Below are 18,968 nucleotides of genomic sequence, written 5' to 3'. Positions count from 1 at the left end.
TGCCGGTGCGGCCCCCTCCGCCGCTCGCCATTGGCCAGTTCAAGCCCCGCGGCCGGCCCAATCAGGAGGCGCGGCGCGGCGGTAGATTCAAACGGCTCTGTAGCGGGCGGCGATGGCGGCGCGCTCTGTGCCCTGGTTGCCGGACAGCCGCAGGGCCGAGCCGGGCTACAGAGGTAAGGCCGCCGTGCGGGCACCGAGCCCCGAGGGCATGGAGCCTCCTCCGCTCGCTGCCGGGGCTGCCCCGCGTAGCGCCGGGTGAGGCCGCGGCGGGTAAGGGAGTGAGCCGGTGGGAGAGGGGAGCTGGCCGCTTTCCGTGGGGAGCGGGCGGAAGGGTCGGAGACCGGATAGGCCCTGGCAGCGGCGGCCGCGGTCGTGGCTTCAGAGCTGAGCGCTGCGAGCGAGGCAGTGAGACCTCGCTCTCCTCTCGCAGGGCTGGGGCCGGTGCTCCCCCCAGGCAGGGCTTTTCGAGCGAAAGCCTTTCTTCACGGTAAAAGGCACGTCTTAATCTAAGAGCATCCTACTGCAACAGGCGAATGCTCTGACATATACCTGCACTCCTCTGTTCGTTATTTTCTGACCGGTTTGGTTTCTGCAAGTTTAACAAGTCTAATTGCTTTGGTGGGGCTCTGCTCTTTGGAGTCGGCAAGACTTGAGTTTCAGAAGCATAAGGTGCCTGGAGGCTCTAGGATACACACTGAGCCGGCTGCTGTGCAGCATTTCTTAGGTACCCTGCTGGTGTGCGCCTCCTCAGAAGCAGGTCATGCATGCAGCCTCTCGGGCTTCATGCAGCGTGGGCTTGGACAAAACATGAAAGATAATGAGCACATACAAAGAGATTCAAAAGGCGATTTCTGCCTGCCTAGGAGGGGCAGAAGTCAGGGTTTATATGTGAGTTCATTGAAGGCTTCCATGGCTGAATGGGCCTGTCGATGTTGGGGGATGGTGCAATGCCATGAGTTCTGAATACAACAAAGGAATTATTGTTCTGAGTCAAAAATAATGCTCCAACTTCTTGCTCTCACATCCTACTGCATGTGAAACTGTTAGGATTTGGAATTCTAACTGTCTACACTGGCCCTGTAAACGCTTGACCTTGCTTCGGGTGGCAGGGCCATCTTATCCCAGCTGCTTCCAGCAAGCCAAGGTCACTAACTCCTTACAGGAATAAGGAATATTCTCTGAAAAAGATCAACAGTATAGTCTTATGAAAGGTGTAAGTCTCTAGTGTGCAGTCAGCCAGTGAAAACATGAGAAAGTATCCTGTTCTGGAATCGCTCTCTGTATTAAGACAGTGACAGCTGGCTTCAGGCCTTTTCGGCATCACTTCCTGCTGTTACTAACACTGCCGTTGGTCCAACATTTGTGCAGATGCCAAGATCACCATGGAAGAGAAGCAAATGATTTTGCAGACGGTCATTTAGGTTCAAGTGCTTGGTGTTTTTCATGTGTGCTATACTTGCGCTACAAGCAAAGTGTGCTTGCTGAACCAACAATGTGTGAAATACTGCTCAGGCATCCAGAAGGCAGAAGAGTGAGCCTGAACTTCTTCCCATCACAAAACTGTGTTTCTTTTAGCTTAACGCAGCAAACCAGCCACCTCCTATAGCTGTGAAATTACATCCATCCACCCCTTGAATAGTCTTTCTCAAGAAATGAGAGAATGTGTAAGACATCATAAGATGTGAATATTGAACTTTCTTAATCCACAGTGTCTACATTTCATAATTTCTTGATGCTTTTCTAATTGCATTTCCTTCTAAGAGACAAAGTTTGGTATTACTAATTTAACTGAAAATGTAGCAAATCTTTATTTTTTTTTTAACCCACTAGAACAAAGACGTCAAAAGGTTGAAGAATATCTATCAAGAAAAAAGACCTTTTCTGGTGTGCCCATTCAAGAAAACGAAGCATCCATCAGGTAGTACTTCTGCTATAGCTTATATTCATTTAAAAAGGTCCATGGTTGGTGGGAAAGACATAAATAGTTCTTGCAGAGAACCTCAACCAAAAGGTGAGACCATGCAATGAGACTAATGACCGCATGGATTTCCTAAAGTCCTTTTATTGTCAGCAAATACTAAAAGTTTTTAACCAAATACATAATAGATACAATTGGTGAAGAATATCATCTGTTCCTCTAGAGACAGACAGTTTTCATATGGAGAGCTCTTCCTTCAGATGCCACTTTGCTCTTTGCTTCTATAACAAGGGATAGTATGAGAGGAAACTGCCTCAGGTTGCACCAGGGGAAGTTCAGATTGAATATTATGAAAAATGTCTTCACCAAAAGGGTTGTCAACCATTGGAACAGGCTGCCCAGGGAAGCGGTTGAATCACCATCCCTTGAGGTGTTTAAGAGATATGTCAATGTGGCATTCAGGGACATGGCTTAGTGGTGGGCTTGGCAGTGCTGGGTTAGCGGTTGGACTCAATGACCTTAAAGGTCTTTTCCAACCTAAACAATTCTATGATTCTGTAACTTCTGGTCAGTTCCCCTTAACATGTATTCTCTATCACTGGTGACATGGTGTGCAGACTGCTTTTTGCAGCATTTCAAAGTCACTGATTATTTTCACTAATGTACCTTCATGTTCAACTCAGCTGGCTTCCAAAAGATCATCTGATGGAAAGATATCAGTTGCTAACTGAAATGTTAATTTTCAGTCACATGTTTCATACAATGAATCATGAAGCATTTGAGGAAAAATGTGGATTTGTAACTTTAAACTGAGATGTTTTTCTTCTGAGCTGTCAATACATTTTCATAGTTGCCAGGAGACGATACTGGTCTTGGTGGTTTTGTTACTCACCATGTAGTCTGGTGCCAGCTCTGGTGTCTGACTGTAGGTTTTGGAACCTGTCAGTGTGGTAGGAACTATATATCCTTGTTCAGACTTGCCCCAAATGGCCTGGCTTCTGATGATTGCAGCAGATGAGCTTCAACTCCTTGTGCTGCTCCTCCTTCCCCCTCAACTGCAGCATTTAGAAACTTGACCTTCTCTAGCAGATGCATCAGGCCAGACGGGTTGGTGCTCATCCTTAAACATGAGAATGACACCTAGTAAATTCTGTTCCCTTCTGTTAGCCAGCTCTTTCATGGTGTAAGAGGGGATGTTTTTCAGCCTGGGCTCTGATCAGTGATTGCTTAAGCATTTATTTTCTTCTGAAGGAAGAGTACAAGCTGAACGGAAATGCTTCAGTATGATTTCAGCCTGCAGACTGCCACCTGGCCCATGTGAACTCTGAAGATAAATTCCTTTGTTACACTGCGGGATGATTTAAGATGTCTTAGTTTTGTTTTGTTTGGTTTTCCCCTACGCAGTAGCAGAACAAGGAGAGCAACTAGCAGTAAACTGCAAGACAAAATACAGCTTGCAACATCTCCGGAGACAGAAATGGTAAGTTTTGGACTGATATTCCAGTACTGGTGGCACTTTGTTTCTCTGGCTGCATCGTTCTACTTGCTTAAACTGTATTTTGGTTATATGATTTCCAGAGCATATAGTTTGCAGGTGCAGAGGTGCAGTTTGTTAAAACTTTATTCGATGACTGCTTATTACATGCTTTTTGGAGAGCTGTCACATTACCGTATGTAATGGATCATATTGATATTCAGTTTATACCTGGCTGGAAAGGGTTTAAAGAGGATACCATTATTGATGAAATATGACTAAATTTTGACAACATTTTTTGAGACTCACAACTTTTAGGATATATCCTTGGTCTTTGAAGAAGTTATTTAAAAGCTGAGCAAGGTTTTCTGTCAGAGTAGAGAATTCTTCTGTTGTACTCTGTTCCTTGCGGATGAGGGTGCAACCTAACAAAACTGTTAAGTGTGTGGTGGTTCAGCCGTGATGCTGGCAAATGTAATGTAATCAGAAGTAGGTGCTAATACCTAATCAGAGTTGAAGGGAATGTTTTCCCTCTATCATTCTGTGCCACTTTTCCAGAGTTAAGATGCACATGGTTGTGCTGCTTAGAAATAACAAAATACAGATTCTTCTCCAGACCTGCTTTCAGGGAAAGGTGAGGGAGGGGAAAAAAAAAAAAAGACACAAAACCTGTGTTCATGTTAGATGAGTTTGAGTTTTGGTTCCAAAAGATTTGAGAGACCTGGAGTTATGTGAGGAAGAAAGCAAAAACCCTTAATTTCAAAGGATTTTTTAGAGATTTCCTGAAGGGAGATACTTTGGTCTGTTTTAATGTGTCATGTGATTTTTTTAAGTTGAGTTAAACTACATCGCTTCCTGAAATAACAGCTCTTGTACTCAAGCTGTAGTTATTGGCTTAGCCAAATCTAACTTCTAAGCCTAAATGACAGACCAGGAAATGAGATGCGGTGTACTTTTCTTATGGTTTGAGGGCATCTTCCTTAAAGGAGAATAGTATCAGCTTCTGCAGACTTCCATGGGTCATTCAGCTATTTCTTTTTTCATGCTTTTGGATCTTTCAGTCTTCCATAAGATGCTGCTTGGACAATGCTGAATTGGTTGCTGTAGAGCATCCTCTTTAGAGGAAAAGGCAAGGTTCCACTTCTCATGGCCTCTAGGCTAGGGTTATGCTAAGAACATTCAGTTGAGAATTTCAGGGAGTAGTAAGGGCATATAAAATTCATGTGTCTGTTCATAAGTACCGCATCCTACAGCTCATTAATAAGAAAATTTCTTCCTCTTTTGGTAACATATCTTAATGCCCAACTGAAGGTTTTACTCCACTTATATATATATATATATATATATATATATATATATATATATATATACACACACCTTATTTATAAAGCCATCCACACCAAGCGGTGGAGTGGTGCTGCTATTAAATGATGGGCTATTCAGACTGTGAGATACTGCTTTTGACTATATACAGCTCAAAGCAAGTTTCGACTTTGACTTCTCTTAGAAGGTGATTTTGACAGTTAAAAGACAGTAGCCACTTAGAGTTTTGTTTCTATAGGAAGAATGTAGCCCTCAGGTTAGGCCTTCTTACTTTAAAGACAGAGTTTAAACAATCCTTATTTGTTTTTTTTTTTTTTTAATGTGAACTCTACAATAATAGCTGACAAATATTCTACTCAGTGTATATACACTGCTTTTGTAGACACTTTTAAAGTGGCATTTACAGTTAACCACTTTAGTCCTGTAAATGGGTGAAAACCTCTTTGGAAACAAATAACATGCAACATGAATGTACTTCTAACATCTCCATGGATATGCTCTTGATTTCAGGAAAATAAAGAGAATGCTAATGAACTGTCATGGGACCAGTCAAGTGGACCCTCAGAAAAAAATGTTATTTTAAACTCTTCCACAGTCACACTGACAAATTCCAAACTGGGGACAAACTATACTCCTGAAGAACATGCTTCCAAGTCCGAAGTTAATGAAATAAAATCTCAGCATGTGTCACTTACCAAGTGCTTCTTGCAAATAAAAAGCATAAAAGAGAAACGATTAATGGCAGAAAAACAAAGTTCAAGTGTCAGCCTACCAAAGAAACCAGTGCTTGGTACATATCGTGGCAAAGTTATCCAGTCCAAGATAAACTCCTTCCGAAAAGCACCAAAAAGTGAGGTGGGAAAGAGTTCTTTGCCAGACAAGAAGCTTCTTCCTTCTGCCACCAAACCAGCAGCAAGTTCCTTGTCCATGAGCAGCTGCAGTGTAGCTCTGAAGACCATCAAAGCCACAAATAACCGTAATTCTGTAAAACCGAATGGTGTCCTCCCTGTCCAGAGCAAACCATTTGACAAAGCTGCTGTAAACTCGCAGTCTGGTCTGAAGAAAAGGCAACTGGCATCTGCTGTAGTGCCAGAGAAAGTAACACTCCAAAAAATGAATGGTGGAAGGGGGCCACAGCCACTGAAGGCTGCTTCTAACAATCCTGACCGCAGAGTACTAGGAATGAAGAACTGTGGAGATTGTTGTGAAGATGCAAGACCAGGAGTTCCAGCAAAACCGGTTTCTGTTGTTCCTGGTACAAAGTCGGGACAGAATTCTAAAACTAATGGCAACAGAAAATCTGTTATGTCAAAAGAGTCAGCAGAAGAGAGAAGGTAACAGTTACTGTCATAGCTTGATCTTGGGAGGTATCTAGACTTTCTTTCCAAGAATATCTATTTTGATCTATTTCTTGCTTTAAATGCACTGAAAAATAAGAGAACTTGATGCCCAAAGGGCAGAAAACTAAAACTGTAGACTTAGGATGGAGAAATTGGGATTCAAACTTATTGCAGCAGCTCTTCAGGCTTATGGATTGTCCTGTGTGGTTATAAATAGAAAATGTATATAAAGCATGTTTAGGGACTGAGGGAGAGCACTTGGCAATGACATTTTTCAGCTTGGTGAATGCAGCTTAGATGATGGAGTGAAGATTCATAATCTAAAATTAATTTAATAGACCTCCTTGTAGAAAGTTGCATTTACTAAAAATTGGTCTAGAGGGATGGAGCTGAAATATATATGAAGACCAAATTACATTTATACATCAGTTTCACTGTTTAAAAGCTGTGTGATGAGGTTGTTCTGGGCTCCCCATGCTTTTGTCTCTTTAGAGATAGTTCCTATTTTTTCCAGTTTGAAGTGGAATTAGGGAGGAGAGGTGGCACAGATGAATAAATCGGAAGCAATTTTTTTATCCTCTCTTGAAGAAAAGGGTCTGTAGCCTAAGCCTCTTGTTGCTGCTGGAAAGAGATTAAAATGTTCTGACCTGATAGATCCCTAAAGCAGATAGCAATATGCATGGTTCTGAAATTTCCATGCAGGTCTAAATGGCAGCTGTATTCCTCTTAGGACTAAAGGGAGAGGATTCAAGGACTGTCTGGAAAGTATATCTTTGTATGACTTAATCCTAGTTAGTGTCAGTCAATGTAAAAAAATGATAAAACATCTGTCACTTCAGCTAATAATATCCTTACGTGCAGAGCTCGCCTGGATGAATGGAGGGCATCTAGAGGCAAAGTGATGAGGAGACCTCCTATATCTCTGCTTCTGGGACCCCAGTCTAAAAGCGAAGAAGCTGGTGATTCTTTAGAGCACATATTACACAATGAAAAGGCCAACGAGACTCTCGCAGAATGTCTGCAGTTAACTGAACAGGTATTCAGTCTCTTGCCTACCAAGTTCCAATCATATAAGTCCTATGGGCATGCTGGACCTCTGAATCAGATGCAGGGAACTAACTGCTCCTCAAGTTAAGCAATATCATAGCTTATTGCTGACACCTGAAGACATAAGTTCTCATGTAAGCTTTAGTAACTTACTGAACTACCCAATAAGATCAGGTAATAATGGTAACATAATAAAGTAGAAAAGCTGTAATATGAGAGTAGCTATGAAGTAATTAATCTAAAACAAGTTTGCATTTGCAGAAACTTGCCTGGACTTCTAAAAAAGTCTGGTTTAAGTAGTTCTGAGGGTGTCTGTGCATTCTACCATGCCTTCTACTTACAATACTGTATAAATCTCATTTGGAAGAATTGGTGAATGACAACTCTTCTGCCAAAGAAAGAAAAAAAAATACTTGTTTTCTTGTTCAAAACCAGCTAAAATAGAGCTCTTCAAAATGTTCACTTCAAAATAAATCTCTGCTCTTGTGTTGACTTCAGGAATGTCAAGGCGATGAAGTACGTGCCATGCTGGAAGGTCTGACAGAGAGCATTCCTGAGGCTAAAAAGCTTGCAAAGTATTGGATCTGCTGTATGCGTCTTGAACAGATGGGCCCTCTTGAAAAGCTTATTGCTGTCTATGAGGAGGCCATTTTGGCAGGAGCAGTGGTGAGCAGCTTGTCTTGAACTTTGAGATGAATTAATATAAATGCATAAACGTGTGGTATATAAAATACAACTACTTCTGATTTTAATAAATCCTTTCATAGCAGAAGGAGAGCCATATGACTTAGTTGAACATGAAAAATTAGATTTGGTTTGCTCTGTAACCGCTGTAGATGCTTACTACTTGCAAGGAGAAAGGTTTAGGATCATCAAAATACCATATGACCTAGAAGAAAGTAAGGACTGAGAGTTGCAGTATCACTAGAAACCCAAAACAGAACTTAATTTTACACTCATTGATGGTCTTAATTCTACACTTTATTATCAGCAAGATTTCAAGGCATCAAATACAGCCATAGTGCACCCAATACAGAAAATACGAGAATCGCTTGTGTTCCAACTTAGGTCTAAACAGCATTAAATGAAGGTTTGTAACATGGATATTATAAGGTCTATACTACTTTCCCTCTAATACCTGTTATACCAAATAAGCTGAAATGATGATTAATTTTGGAGTTTTTTTTCCTAAAACAATACCACTTTTTTTCCAGCCTAAAGATGAACTGCGAAACACACTAATAGATATCATGAAAAATACTGAAAGCCTTCTTAAGTCTGAGGATGGTAAGTCCAAATACTCTATTCTAGTTAAATGTTTGGCATGACAGGTAACACAAGCTATCTGTTGAAACCATTTGTGTTTATAGTAAATTCTATTTCATAGAAACTTCTCTGTTTTATTTTTTACTCAATTGTCTTTGAAAACAACATTGACTAATCCTTTTCAATTGTGGGCATATTAAAAAGAGTAGCGGAGATGCTTTCATATTCAAACTTTCTACTTAAATTCTATCAAAGCAATGTTGTTCGGCTACAATCAAAAAGTAAATAAAACATTTTTGTGAGTTAAATATCAGTTGCTGCTTTGACACATAAACTTCACTAGCAGATGCATGGTTGTGTTATGGCCAATTAAAGGTGGTATACTGATTTTGGAAGCAAAGTAGCTGTATACATTCCTGTTGAATATAACATAACCTGACAAGTATTTGATACCAGAAACTGACTGAAACACTTGTTCAGACCTGCTGTGCTGAGAATGACTCATCAGGATGTACTTAGCTTGAGTTTTCAGGTTGCATTATTAGTAACTTAAATCGCTGTGGCTCAGACTCAAAGAATACTTAACTTTCATTCTCATGTAAAGCTTTAAGATTTCATAGATCTCTCTAAAATATTAATTTCTCTTTAGTTGTAAATAATCACAGCTGTACTTTCTTCAATATTTCAATTTTAGGGGGAACTGTGATAGACACTCATTTAAGCGAGGTAGTGGAAGTCAGCAAGGAACCAAATCCATCTGTAGAGCAGGTTCAGGAGGCCTCCAAGGATATCTGCTCTGATGATGACCAAAAAGCAGAGAGTGATGACAAGAAGGCAGAGATTAGCAGTGAAGTGAACAAAAAAGAGGAAATGGATTTAGACTCGAAACCAAGAGAAGAGATCTTGCTGAAAAAGAATAAAAAGCACAAGACTAAAGAACGTGCAAAAAAGAAAGGGAAATGTGAAGCAGAAGAGAAGCATGAGGATGGGGTAAAAGATATAGTCCAAGCAGTTAATTCTCCTCAGAAGGAGAATGACACATCTTCTATAATAAGATGCAATCCACCTACCACTCCATACTTGGAAAGGTAAGATTACTTCAGGTAACTATGGAAATCTGCAGTGTCTGGAGCAACAGTATTGTTTGTCGTGTTGAAACGGGGAGGCACTGCATCTGTGAACACCTGCTTAAAAGGGCTCAAGAATTTAAGGGTTTTCTTAGGACTGCTTCCTCTTCCTTCAGGATGAAGTCTGTTTTGTTTTTTTTTTTTTTTTTTTAAATAAATTCCTCTTTATTCAAGCTATTTTGCTATTTGAATGCCTTGCTATAGAGTAATCCAACTTCTGTGGCAGAGACATAAATTCCAGGATTAGAATCCCCGCCCACAGGCCACATGGCAGCAGCAGTTCTACACTAAGCTAGGTAAAAATACAGGTGACTCCAGCCCTTGCCTTTTCAAAGGTATATGTGGTTGTATGTCATATAACATGGAAATGAACAAGATGTAACTGTCCTGTAAAGACTCTTAATTGTATCTTGAGGCAAAAATCTGGGTAGTAATCTCAGGACAAAACAGATGATATTTAATTTCTTTTTTTGCCACAAAATTTCTTCTAAGATTGCAGACTTAAGAAAGTTGTGCTCAGCTTGGGCATCTGCTGGACTCCTGTCAGCTGTCTGCTGTCCCTCATAGCAAGAACAATAGTTTCCCCCTGCTGGAATAGGAGGAAATCTTCCTTTGGAAACTTGTTAAAGGAAGTTCCCCTGAAAATATTTTTCCCAAGAAAAGAGTTGTATATCTGTTTTAACTGTATGAATGGGAAAGAGCCTGTTTTCTTTGGCTACGGAAATGGGCTAAATGGGAATCACGATTTGCTGTTTGTAGCACCTGCTAGATGCTACAGAGATAGTTTATATGACGGTGTGCCTATGTTCAGTGGTGATTTCCCTTTTTTCTTTTCCCAAGTGTGAAGATGCACCATGAGGCAAATGACTCCAGTGCTAAAGACCTGAAACTTGTAACCCCTCTGCGATATTCTCAGCGCATTAGAGAGAAGATGTGCAAGCTGTCAGATACAGTTAAAGATCAAGATCCATCTGTCTCTTCATTTGAACAGCCGGGAGAACTGGAATCAAAAGCCACTGCATTTATCCACAAAGAGAGCAATGTGATTGAAGAAACAAGTGCTGAAGTAGAAGAGTAAAAGTAGCATTAATGCTACATGAGGGTCAAAGATTGGATCCTTTTTAAGAAGAGTTGGGGGGAGTGTTTTGTTTTTAACAGCTTTGAGAGAGGAGCTACCTAAAACTTGCATAGATCACTTCAGATGAAATTTTACTGCCAGAGTCACAAAACTTTTGAATTTATAAGTTGCTGCCTTTTCAAAATCTTAGTAAATCTGGTCTGGTTTAGTACTCATAAATATCAGTGTCTTCATGTTAAATATGCTTCATTAAATATTGAATTAAGGACTAGGTGTAACACTTCATATAACGGGTCATAGTATATTGCTAATACCTACTCTTTCCCTATTGTAATTCCTATAAATTCTTTAGCATTGCACAATCTAACTTTTAGGTTAAGAAGCAATAACAACATAGTCATTCCAATAGGGCAATGTCTGCTACAGCAACGTTTAGTTTTTGAAAACTGAAACCAGCTAGTAAGATGTACACTAAATTTAAACTGTTGTATCCCTTAGCTAAGGTCTGATACACTAATTACTATGTGACTGTTCTAATGTTGGTTTGCATTAGTCTGTAATATGGTAGACTTATTAAACTAATCAACTGAGTTATATTTGTTCTTTATTTACGGGCTCTAGGCTGGAAACTAATTGTAGAACATGGCTATAGGCCTAAGTAACTTTTTGATGCTTCCCACATTTAGTTTAGTTCCAAAGTGGATTACCTTATAGCTCTGTCAAAAACAAAACCAACCAAAAAAAACCTCTCCTGTTTTTCTAAGTTTTGGGATAGTGCAAAAATTAATGTATTTTCTTTGCTTTAGGGTCACGTTTTGAACAGGCTATTGTGGAAACAGTCTAGTCTGGACATAATTCTAGCTTCTAGGGTCATGTGAGATTTTGGGTGAGGAAAATACATCACAGGTGGCCAAGACATCGCCTATGGGTACATTATAGCACAGACTGGCTCAGCTCTATTGAGTGTATTTTTCAAAACATGTTGACAGTAGGGGCTTTTTTTTTTTTTTCTTTTTAATAGACCTGTCAATCTGAGAAGCCTAATATGACTGCCTCTTTTTTTCCCTGGGAATACGAATCATTTATCTCTATATTGCTACTGTTCTTAAATGTAAAAAAAATAAAACCACAAATTGTATCAAGTAACTACGTATGTGCTTAGCTTCAAAAACTGAGATTATCTGTCAAGAAAAGGGCACGTCGTGTGAAATGTGGTGCAACCATAGGTTCAGTGCAATTGCGATTGGCTTCATGGTGTCAGTGGTTCAGTTTCTAGGCCCAGACTGGGTGCTGGAACTGAAAATGCTATTGAAACACAGTGACCGAAAGCTCAAATTTACCTACAGTAACAGAAGTTAGGTTTGCCAGTATTTATAATCTAAATCGTTGTTAATAGTTGTGGTTATTGATTATTTCAGTCAAAAAATTGAGTGGGCATGTTTTCTGTATCATAAAACTGATAAACTGTAAAACACACAACCAACTTTCTTACCTAGAGCACCTGCTAATAACTGAGTTTAATATTAGATATATTAGATGTATTTGGAGTTGGTAAAAGAATTGCAGAAATGTTCAGTCTAAAACCATTAGTGTCAGTGTTGTTCCGATTGCTCCCTTGTTGTACTTCAAAGAGAGAGTGCAACACTATGAGAACGTGTGAAGTTTTTCTTCATGACTATGTACTTAAAGACTCTATTGCGGTGGGTGGACAACAGGTGCCTACCAAAACTCCTCTATCTGTCCCCGTCCTCAGCTGGACAGGGGAGAGAAAATAGAACGAAAGGCTTGTGGGTCGAGATAAGGACGGGGAGAGATCATTTACTAGTTACTGTCATCGGGACAACAGACTCGACTTAGGAAAATCAGCTGTTGCACATAGGTTGGTACGTGAGGCTCGGCCAAGGATTCAAGGCAGTCGGGCTTTTCTTGGGGGCCGCCCTACTCCTGATACTGACCTCCCGAAGTAAGGTGCGGTTTGCCTGAGGGAAGCAGGGCTGCCCCTGCTCCCGGCCGCCCCGCCGCTTCTAACGCCACCCTCCGCCGGGGGGGCGCGGGGTCCGGGAGCGCTCCTCCTCCGGGCGGTGGGGTTCCGGAGGCGGCCGAGCGCACGCAGGTACCGCGTCCCCCGGAGCCGGGCCGAGTCCAGTCGGGCCGGGCCGGGCCGCAAGGAAGGGAGGCCCAGACAAGGGCAGCCCGCCTGGCGCGCCCCGTCGCCATGGCAACGGCACCACAGCCAGGGCGGGGAGGGCGGCGGAGCGCGATCCCCCAGCGCGGCGAGCCGAGCGGCACCCCCAGCGGCTGCCCCTCCACGGCCACCCGCGGTGCCGGCCCCGCAGCCCCCGGGCAGGAGGTTGGACACCACCACCCGTGTGTAGGTCCCGCTGCGAGGGAGGCGGTGGCCGCCTCCCCTGTCACCGCCGGCGGGTGGTGTCCTTCGAGCCCCGTCACCCCGCCCGAGGCCTGGCCCCGCCGCGGGAGTGCCGCGGGCAGCCGGGCGGGAGAGCGGCAGAGCCCTGGCGCGCAGCGCACCCCGGCTCGGTGTGAAGGGCCCCCCTGTGCCGAGGTGCTGCTTCTCGCCAGCGACTACGAACAGGAGCTGGCTTGGACCCGAACACCGACACTGAAACTGCCTGGGGTCACCCTGCCAGCGCCTCGAAGTGGTGCTCAGACACTGCCCGTCATAGAGCCTCCCGAGGCAGCCTGTGAGGGCTTGCCTGGCCTTCCCGGCAGGAAAAGCCTAGTATCTTAGCAAATCTCCCTTTCTAAAACTCAGGCCAACTAATAAGAACGGCTTGAAGTGTTTGCTTATGTTTAGCTGTGTAAGTTTGCTTATGGATATGTTGCAAGTACCCAATGACATTACTGTTTCTGTCAGAGGTTTCCAGAGGACTGCTGATGCCCAACTGCACTTGGCTGTGGTCTCCTGCAGAATGCAGTGGCTATTCGTCTTGCTGCCAACCAGTTCACACCAGTTTCAACTAAATGAACATGAAAGAACATATAATTTTATTTTTCCTCCATTAAAAGTACAACTCTACAGTATTGTTAACTTCAGGAAATAATGAGTCAGACTTCCCAAAATCATATAATCTCACATAGTGCTTTCTACTTTCTCGTGTTTTAACTTTAAGGTGTACTAGGACTAAGCTTCAAGCTTCTCTTTATGAGACACTCATAAACTTGCTGCTTATTGAAAATTCAGATCCGCAATAATTTGCAGGCTTCCAGGAGATGACATTTTTAGGAAGGATCATCAGCAGTAATAAAAATACGATAAAATATAAAAACTGTGATGAAAATGACAGTTTTAAAAGGTAGCGTCTATTTCAGTAGCATAAACTTGGATGTTAGAGCACTGACTATGTGCAATACTAATTTGGGGACTTTTTTGTTTTAGCCCCTGCTTTAAGACAAAGACATCATGGATAAATATGAAATCATTAAAAAAATTGGAGAAGGATCTTTTGGGAAAATATTCTTGGCAAAAGGAAAAGTGGATAATGAGCAGTGTGTTATCAAAGAGATCGATTTAATTAAGGTAAACCAACAAAACCTGGATGATAACAGTAGTTATTTACCTGATTGTGTTAATTGTATTCAGCAGCAGTATGAACTTGGGTTATGTTTTATCTCCTTTGTAGTTCCATCTTCATTATATAGACTTAAACTTTCTGAAGACTGTACTCTGTGCTAATGTAATAATTTTACAAGTGTAGACAAAATACATATTTTGATATTGTGTTTACTTTTTACTTTGTTTTTGTTCTTTCAAAAACTTTTCCCTACCTTCAGTGCCTGACATTACTTAATTCAGATTTTACGCTAGAGGATTCAACTACAATGAAACTATTACCACTGAAATAACAAATCACAATTTTGTGATATATTTCTCTAAACCTTTTAATTTCCTCCCCCCCCCCATTTTCAGGCTTGAGTAATTCACAATGATGTCTTTCCAATGCTCACGTTTATGGCAGTTTGATTCATCTCATTTTAAATTTCCATTCTGCTGCTCTCAGCATCTGAGCTGCTTGGCTACACTCCCTTTCTAGGAGAACAAGAGAAATACCTGGTTTTAGGAAGCTGTCGATCATGTGAACTTTAGAGTGAGCTGAATCAGGCCATAAAAGTGCTCTCTTCTTTCTTTCTGTTCACCAGAGGCAGGTTAGAGTCAGTAGCTCAGGTGTCAGAGAAATACCACTCCTATATCTTGTTCCAGAAAGACAGGCAATTTCAGTCAGTGCCTACATGCTTTTGTCAGGTCTTTTGCTATTCTGGGCCACACTAGTGAATTTTTAATATCTTAGAGAATTATAATAAAAGATTTAAATTTTATGCATCAGTTTTAGAAAGAGCTGTATAACTGCTAGTTTGAAACCCAGAATTGATTTGCTAGTTATGGCAGCTAGAGAAAAAAGAATAGTTTCTCTCTATGCTCATGACCAATAAACCCTACACATTTCTAATCTTAGATTTTGATGTACACAAAATAGAAAATAGAAGTTAATAAAATATTGTGGATCCCACTCAGGAGCAGGATAGGGAGAAGTCATAATGTTTTTTTTATATGGCAGAATGTGTTTCATTCACTTTCTGATTTTTGAATCTTTGAATCTTATGTTTCAAAATTATTTCGTAAGAATGAGGGTAAGAAACTTTTTGTAAAATAAGAGGACATTTTGATGGATGGATACTCAGAGACATGCATTTTCAAGAAGTTGTATTGATGAAAGTGTGATCACAATGAACCAAATAGAAGTTTTCCGTTTAACATAACAGGGCAAAGTTTGCCCGAAATGTTACAAGAACTTGTAACACCAGTAAAATGAAGGACTTTTTTTCTTTTTATTCTTTTGAGATCACCCATGTTAGAAAAACAGAGTCACCTAGACCCTTATTCTTCAAATAATTAAGGGAAGTTCAACTTCAGAGTTGAACTCCATCCATCAGCTAGCTTAACAATAGCATTTGTGTAAAAAGTTCAAAGGTAGACATTTGCCCGCTTCTGTAACGTCATAATTTGGCTTGACTTCACTAATGTTCTAATATATTTCCAAGCATACACTGCAAATTGATACTTTGCATTACATATACATCACGTTTAATAATATTTCTGCATCACTTTGGTACACTGTCTTTTTGTATTTGTGGAAATGGTTTGATAACAATGTAACTATTTTTGAAAAGTTAAATATATCATTGCTAGCATATCGTTTCTTAATTCTTTGCAGATACCTGTGAAAGAAAAAGAAGCCTCTCAGAAAGAAGTCATTCTTCTGGCCAAGATGAAGCATGCAAATATTGTAACCTTCTATGCTTCTTTGCAAGGTTTATTCTTAACATTTTCTATTTGTGATTATAGGACTGGAAGGCAGCAAAACCAACCTTGCTAATTTTGCCCAACCATAAGCCTGTCCTCCATGTCTTACTTACCAGTGGGGACAGGTTCCAACTCCTGAAAATGAACCTGAGGTGTCAAAAACAGTCATCACTTGCCCTCTTCATGTGTGTGTGTGGGACCTAAGGTATTGTGGCATGAATGCTACATCCTGCAGTGTCTGCATGGCTGAAGCTGAACTTTAGTCTTGATCATCATAGGACTCCAGAGTTCAATGAGAATTTTTTGAGAGGTTCAATAGAAGAAGAGAGCTTTTGAGTATAGCAAGAAATAGGTCCTGTTGGCCTTTTTTCTTGAGCCATATTTTGAGGTATCACTCAAGGATACAGAATTCTTCAGGACTGAAGGAGATAGAACAAAGTCTGTTCTCCATAAGAGCTAATTCCCTGTGTTTATTTTTCCTGCTGACAGCTGTCATAAACAATGCCTTATGAAATGAATGCTGTAGTTATGGCTTGTGTTCAAATTGTTTTCTATGATCAGGACTGTAAAATTTTGAAGGGACACATAAATCTGGTGGTTTTCTGGACCCCAGAGAGGCAAGAATAGGGTGATTTTCCATATAAAGTAGTCCCTGTTGTTTATTGCTACTGTTTGGACACTGTCTACTTCTGATCTTTCCCCTAAGCGTAACTGTATACTTAGTAATTATTGGGGAACAATCCCAACTATGAAGCATTATGCTAAGCATTGCCTGTAAGAACATCTGTCTTTCTGTCAGTATGGTCTCTTGGGAGTTTTCTCATGTATTTAATATTTTGGTGAATCTCTGTTTAAATGTATTTTCATATCTTTTAGTTTTTGCACCAGGTTTCACTGGAAGTATCTATTTTTTCTCATTTACTCTTTGAAAGGGAGGAGTGGGTAGAGGATTAGCAACCCCCTTTTGAAAGAAGGACCATATAAAATAAAAATAATTTATTGATGAATTAATGAGTAATAAAGGAATAAAGGAAAAATTATACTTTTCCCTTCAGAAAAGAACAAGCTATATATTGTGATGGAATACTGTGATGGTGGAGACTTAATGAAGCGGATAAATATGCAGCATGGAGTGCTGTTTGACGAGGACCAGGTAAAATAACTTGTCTTTAGAGGAAAGGACATATTATGTAAAACACATGGTTTGATTTATCCAGTACTAGCTACTGTTTCTTTTCTGGCCTGAACATTTTAAAGAAACTGGTAATTTTAATGGAAGTTTAGAGCTTGCTTTTTATACTGCTTTAAGACCTTAAGTTACTTCATTATCATTATTTTGATGACATTTTTATCCCCCCTTCCTCCCATTGCTCCTTCTGTTGTGGCTGCACTTTGTAGTATACTTAATAAGCCATAAAGACTTTCTTTTAAATGGTGGTGTAGCTTTCTGAAGGAAATTTTCTCTTATGTATTTGACTTAGTGTACTGAACTCTGAGGTTGTTTAATTATGCATAGTTTTCTACTTTTGCAGCTATAATGAAAATGTACGTAGAAACTACACAGATAGTATCCAGTCTGTTAGTGGAAAGCACAGAAGTGGAAAATAAAAGAAGTAGTAGTATTGTGACTTTTCTTTTTGCTTCAGTAGCAAAAGAGGAACTCCTTACTGTAGAAGTCAATTGGAAGTGAATTACTTCAGTAATAATGAATTTTAAGATCCTATTGGGAGTCATACTAGAGGTAGGGAGAACATGAGAGAAAATAAAGAGAGGAAAAAACTACAGATCATGAAAGCACAAAAAAGAGAACCAACACTCACAATCCCCTTGACAATGAGACAGAATAATATATATCCAAAGAAAGGCAAATGAAGTACAGACATAAAAATGGCTTATAGAAACTAAAGATAACATCTGCTAATTAAGAAAGGAAAGCAAATTGCCCAATATAACATTATGTTCTTAAAATATCTTCATATTTTCAAATGTATGCTTAAGAAAGTCTCATTTGTGGCATCATCCCTATTCAGGAAATCATACGCTTAATGTGAAGCATTACTGAATAGGTTATTACTTGAATCAAAGTCTTTCATGACCATCAATTTTCCTAAATAGAGAAGCATATAATCACGTTGTAATTTGGTTTCTGAATTAAGTCCAAAGGCCTTTATGCAATAAAACACATGTATACTTAAAGTTAAATATGTGTTTAAGAGCTGTACTGTGTCAAGGACAAAGGATAAACCTTTGTGCTTACTTAATGTGCAAGTATCTTTATAGCTCCCTTCTTTCACTGCTCATCCTGTTTTTTTCTGGACCATATTCAGTAAGAGTACAAATATTATAACTGGGTGGTATGACTTCCACCACTGCGGATTAAGAAGACACTTCCCAATTCTGTCTTAGTTGTTATTTGAACTCACTCATTTCTAAATAAAGGTCTAGTATTCTTTCTGTTCTTTGACGTGATTCTTCAGTCTTTGTTCAAGTACTTGTTCAAGTACTTTGTTCAAGACTTTCACACAGTCAGTGAAAACCTGATGGGGGTGGCGAAAGTGGAGCAAGGATCTTTTTCTGCTAGTTTTGTGATAGCACCAAAAAAGGAAAGGAGAAGTCTACAGCATTAATTGTAAAAATATTATTTTTACAATTTTACATGTATATGCTCTACATATTTTAGATTTTATCATATCTTTTTTATGTATTTCTGTAAGATGCCCCATTGGACATTAAAGTCACATGAATTTATAGGTATCTTTTCCCTTTAACTTTCACTGCAGATTCTGAGTTGGTTTGTGCAGATCTCCTTGGGCTTGAAACATATTCACGACAAGAAGATTTTACACAGAGACGTAAAAGCACAGGTAGTAAAACTGGTACTGGAGAGGGTGCAATTTTTGTCTTGTAAAAATATGCCTAAGAAGCTCTGCCATGTTTAATTTTCACATGTGAGTTTTGGTTTTATTTGCAGAACATTTTTCTTAGCAATAATGGAAAGGTAGCAAAGCTTGGGGACTTTGGCATAGCAAGACAGTTGAACAGGTAAGCACCTTTTTTAATTAGTCTGTGACCTAC

The 18,968-nt window shown here is 40.1% G+C and overlaps 2 protein-coding genes across 5 annotated transcripts in view; both read left to right on the top strand.

Moving 5' to 3' along the window:
• The first annotated feature begins 67 nt into the window (after positions 1–67).
• On the top strand, positions 68–11,167 carry CKAP2 (cytoskeleton associated protein 2). The gene is made up of 9 exons (XM_030477123.1): positions 68–173; positions 1,831–1,918; positions 3,323–3,398; positions 5,226–6,049; positions 6,917–7,091; positions 7,601–7,768; positions 8,317–8,389; positions 9,063–9,456; positions 10,336–11,167. The coding sequence occupies exons 1-9, from the start codon at positions 113–115 to the stop codon at positions 10,571–10,573; spliced, it is 2,097 nt and encodes a 698-aa protein (XP_030332983.1). The 5' UTR covers positions 68–112; the 3' UTR covers positions 10,574–11,167.
• A 1,450-nt stretch (positions 11,168–12,617) lies between these two features.
• Positions 12,618–18,968, top strand: part of NEK5 (NIMA related kinase 5) — a 24,790-nt gene continuing 18,439 nt past the window's right edge. For 2 of the 4 annotated variants that reach the window (XM_030476944.1, XM_030476942.1), the window contains exons 1-6: positions 12,618–12,686; positions 13,971–14,111; positions 15,805–15,901; positions 16,949–17,046; positions 18,674–18,757; positions 18,865–18,935. In XM_030476944.1, coding sequence (XP_030332804.1) covers positions 13,995–14,111; positions 15,805–15,901; positions 16,949–17,046; positions 18,674–18,757; positions 18,865–18,935 — 467 coding nt within the window. In that variant the 5' untranslated portion in view covers positions 12,618–12,686; positions 13,971–13,994. Of the gene's footprint in view, positions 12,687–13,445; positions 14,112–15,804; positions 15,902–16,948; positions 17,047–18,673; positions 18,758–18,864; positions 18,936–18,968 lie in introns of those variants that run through there. The other 2 variants (XM_030476943.1, XM_030476945.1) reach the window with 2 other exon arrangements.

The sequence above is a fragment of the Strigops habroptila genome, chromosome 2 (genome assembly GCF_004027225.2).
Source record: "Strigops habroptila isolate Jane chromosome 2, bStrHab1.2.pri, whole genome shotgun sequence".
NCBI classification, from domain to species: domain Eukaryota; kingdom Metazoa; phylum Chordata; class Aves; order Psittaciformes; family Psittacidae; genus Strigops; species Strigops habroptila.
Note: the sequence above shows the minus strand (reverse complement) of the source record. Positions and strands in the feature narration are given on the sequence as shown.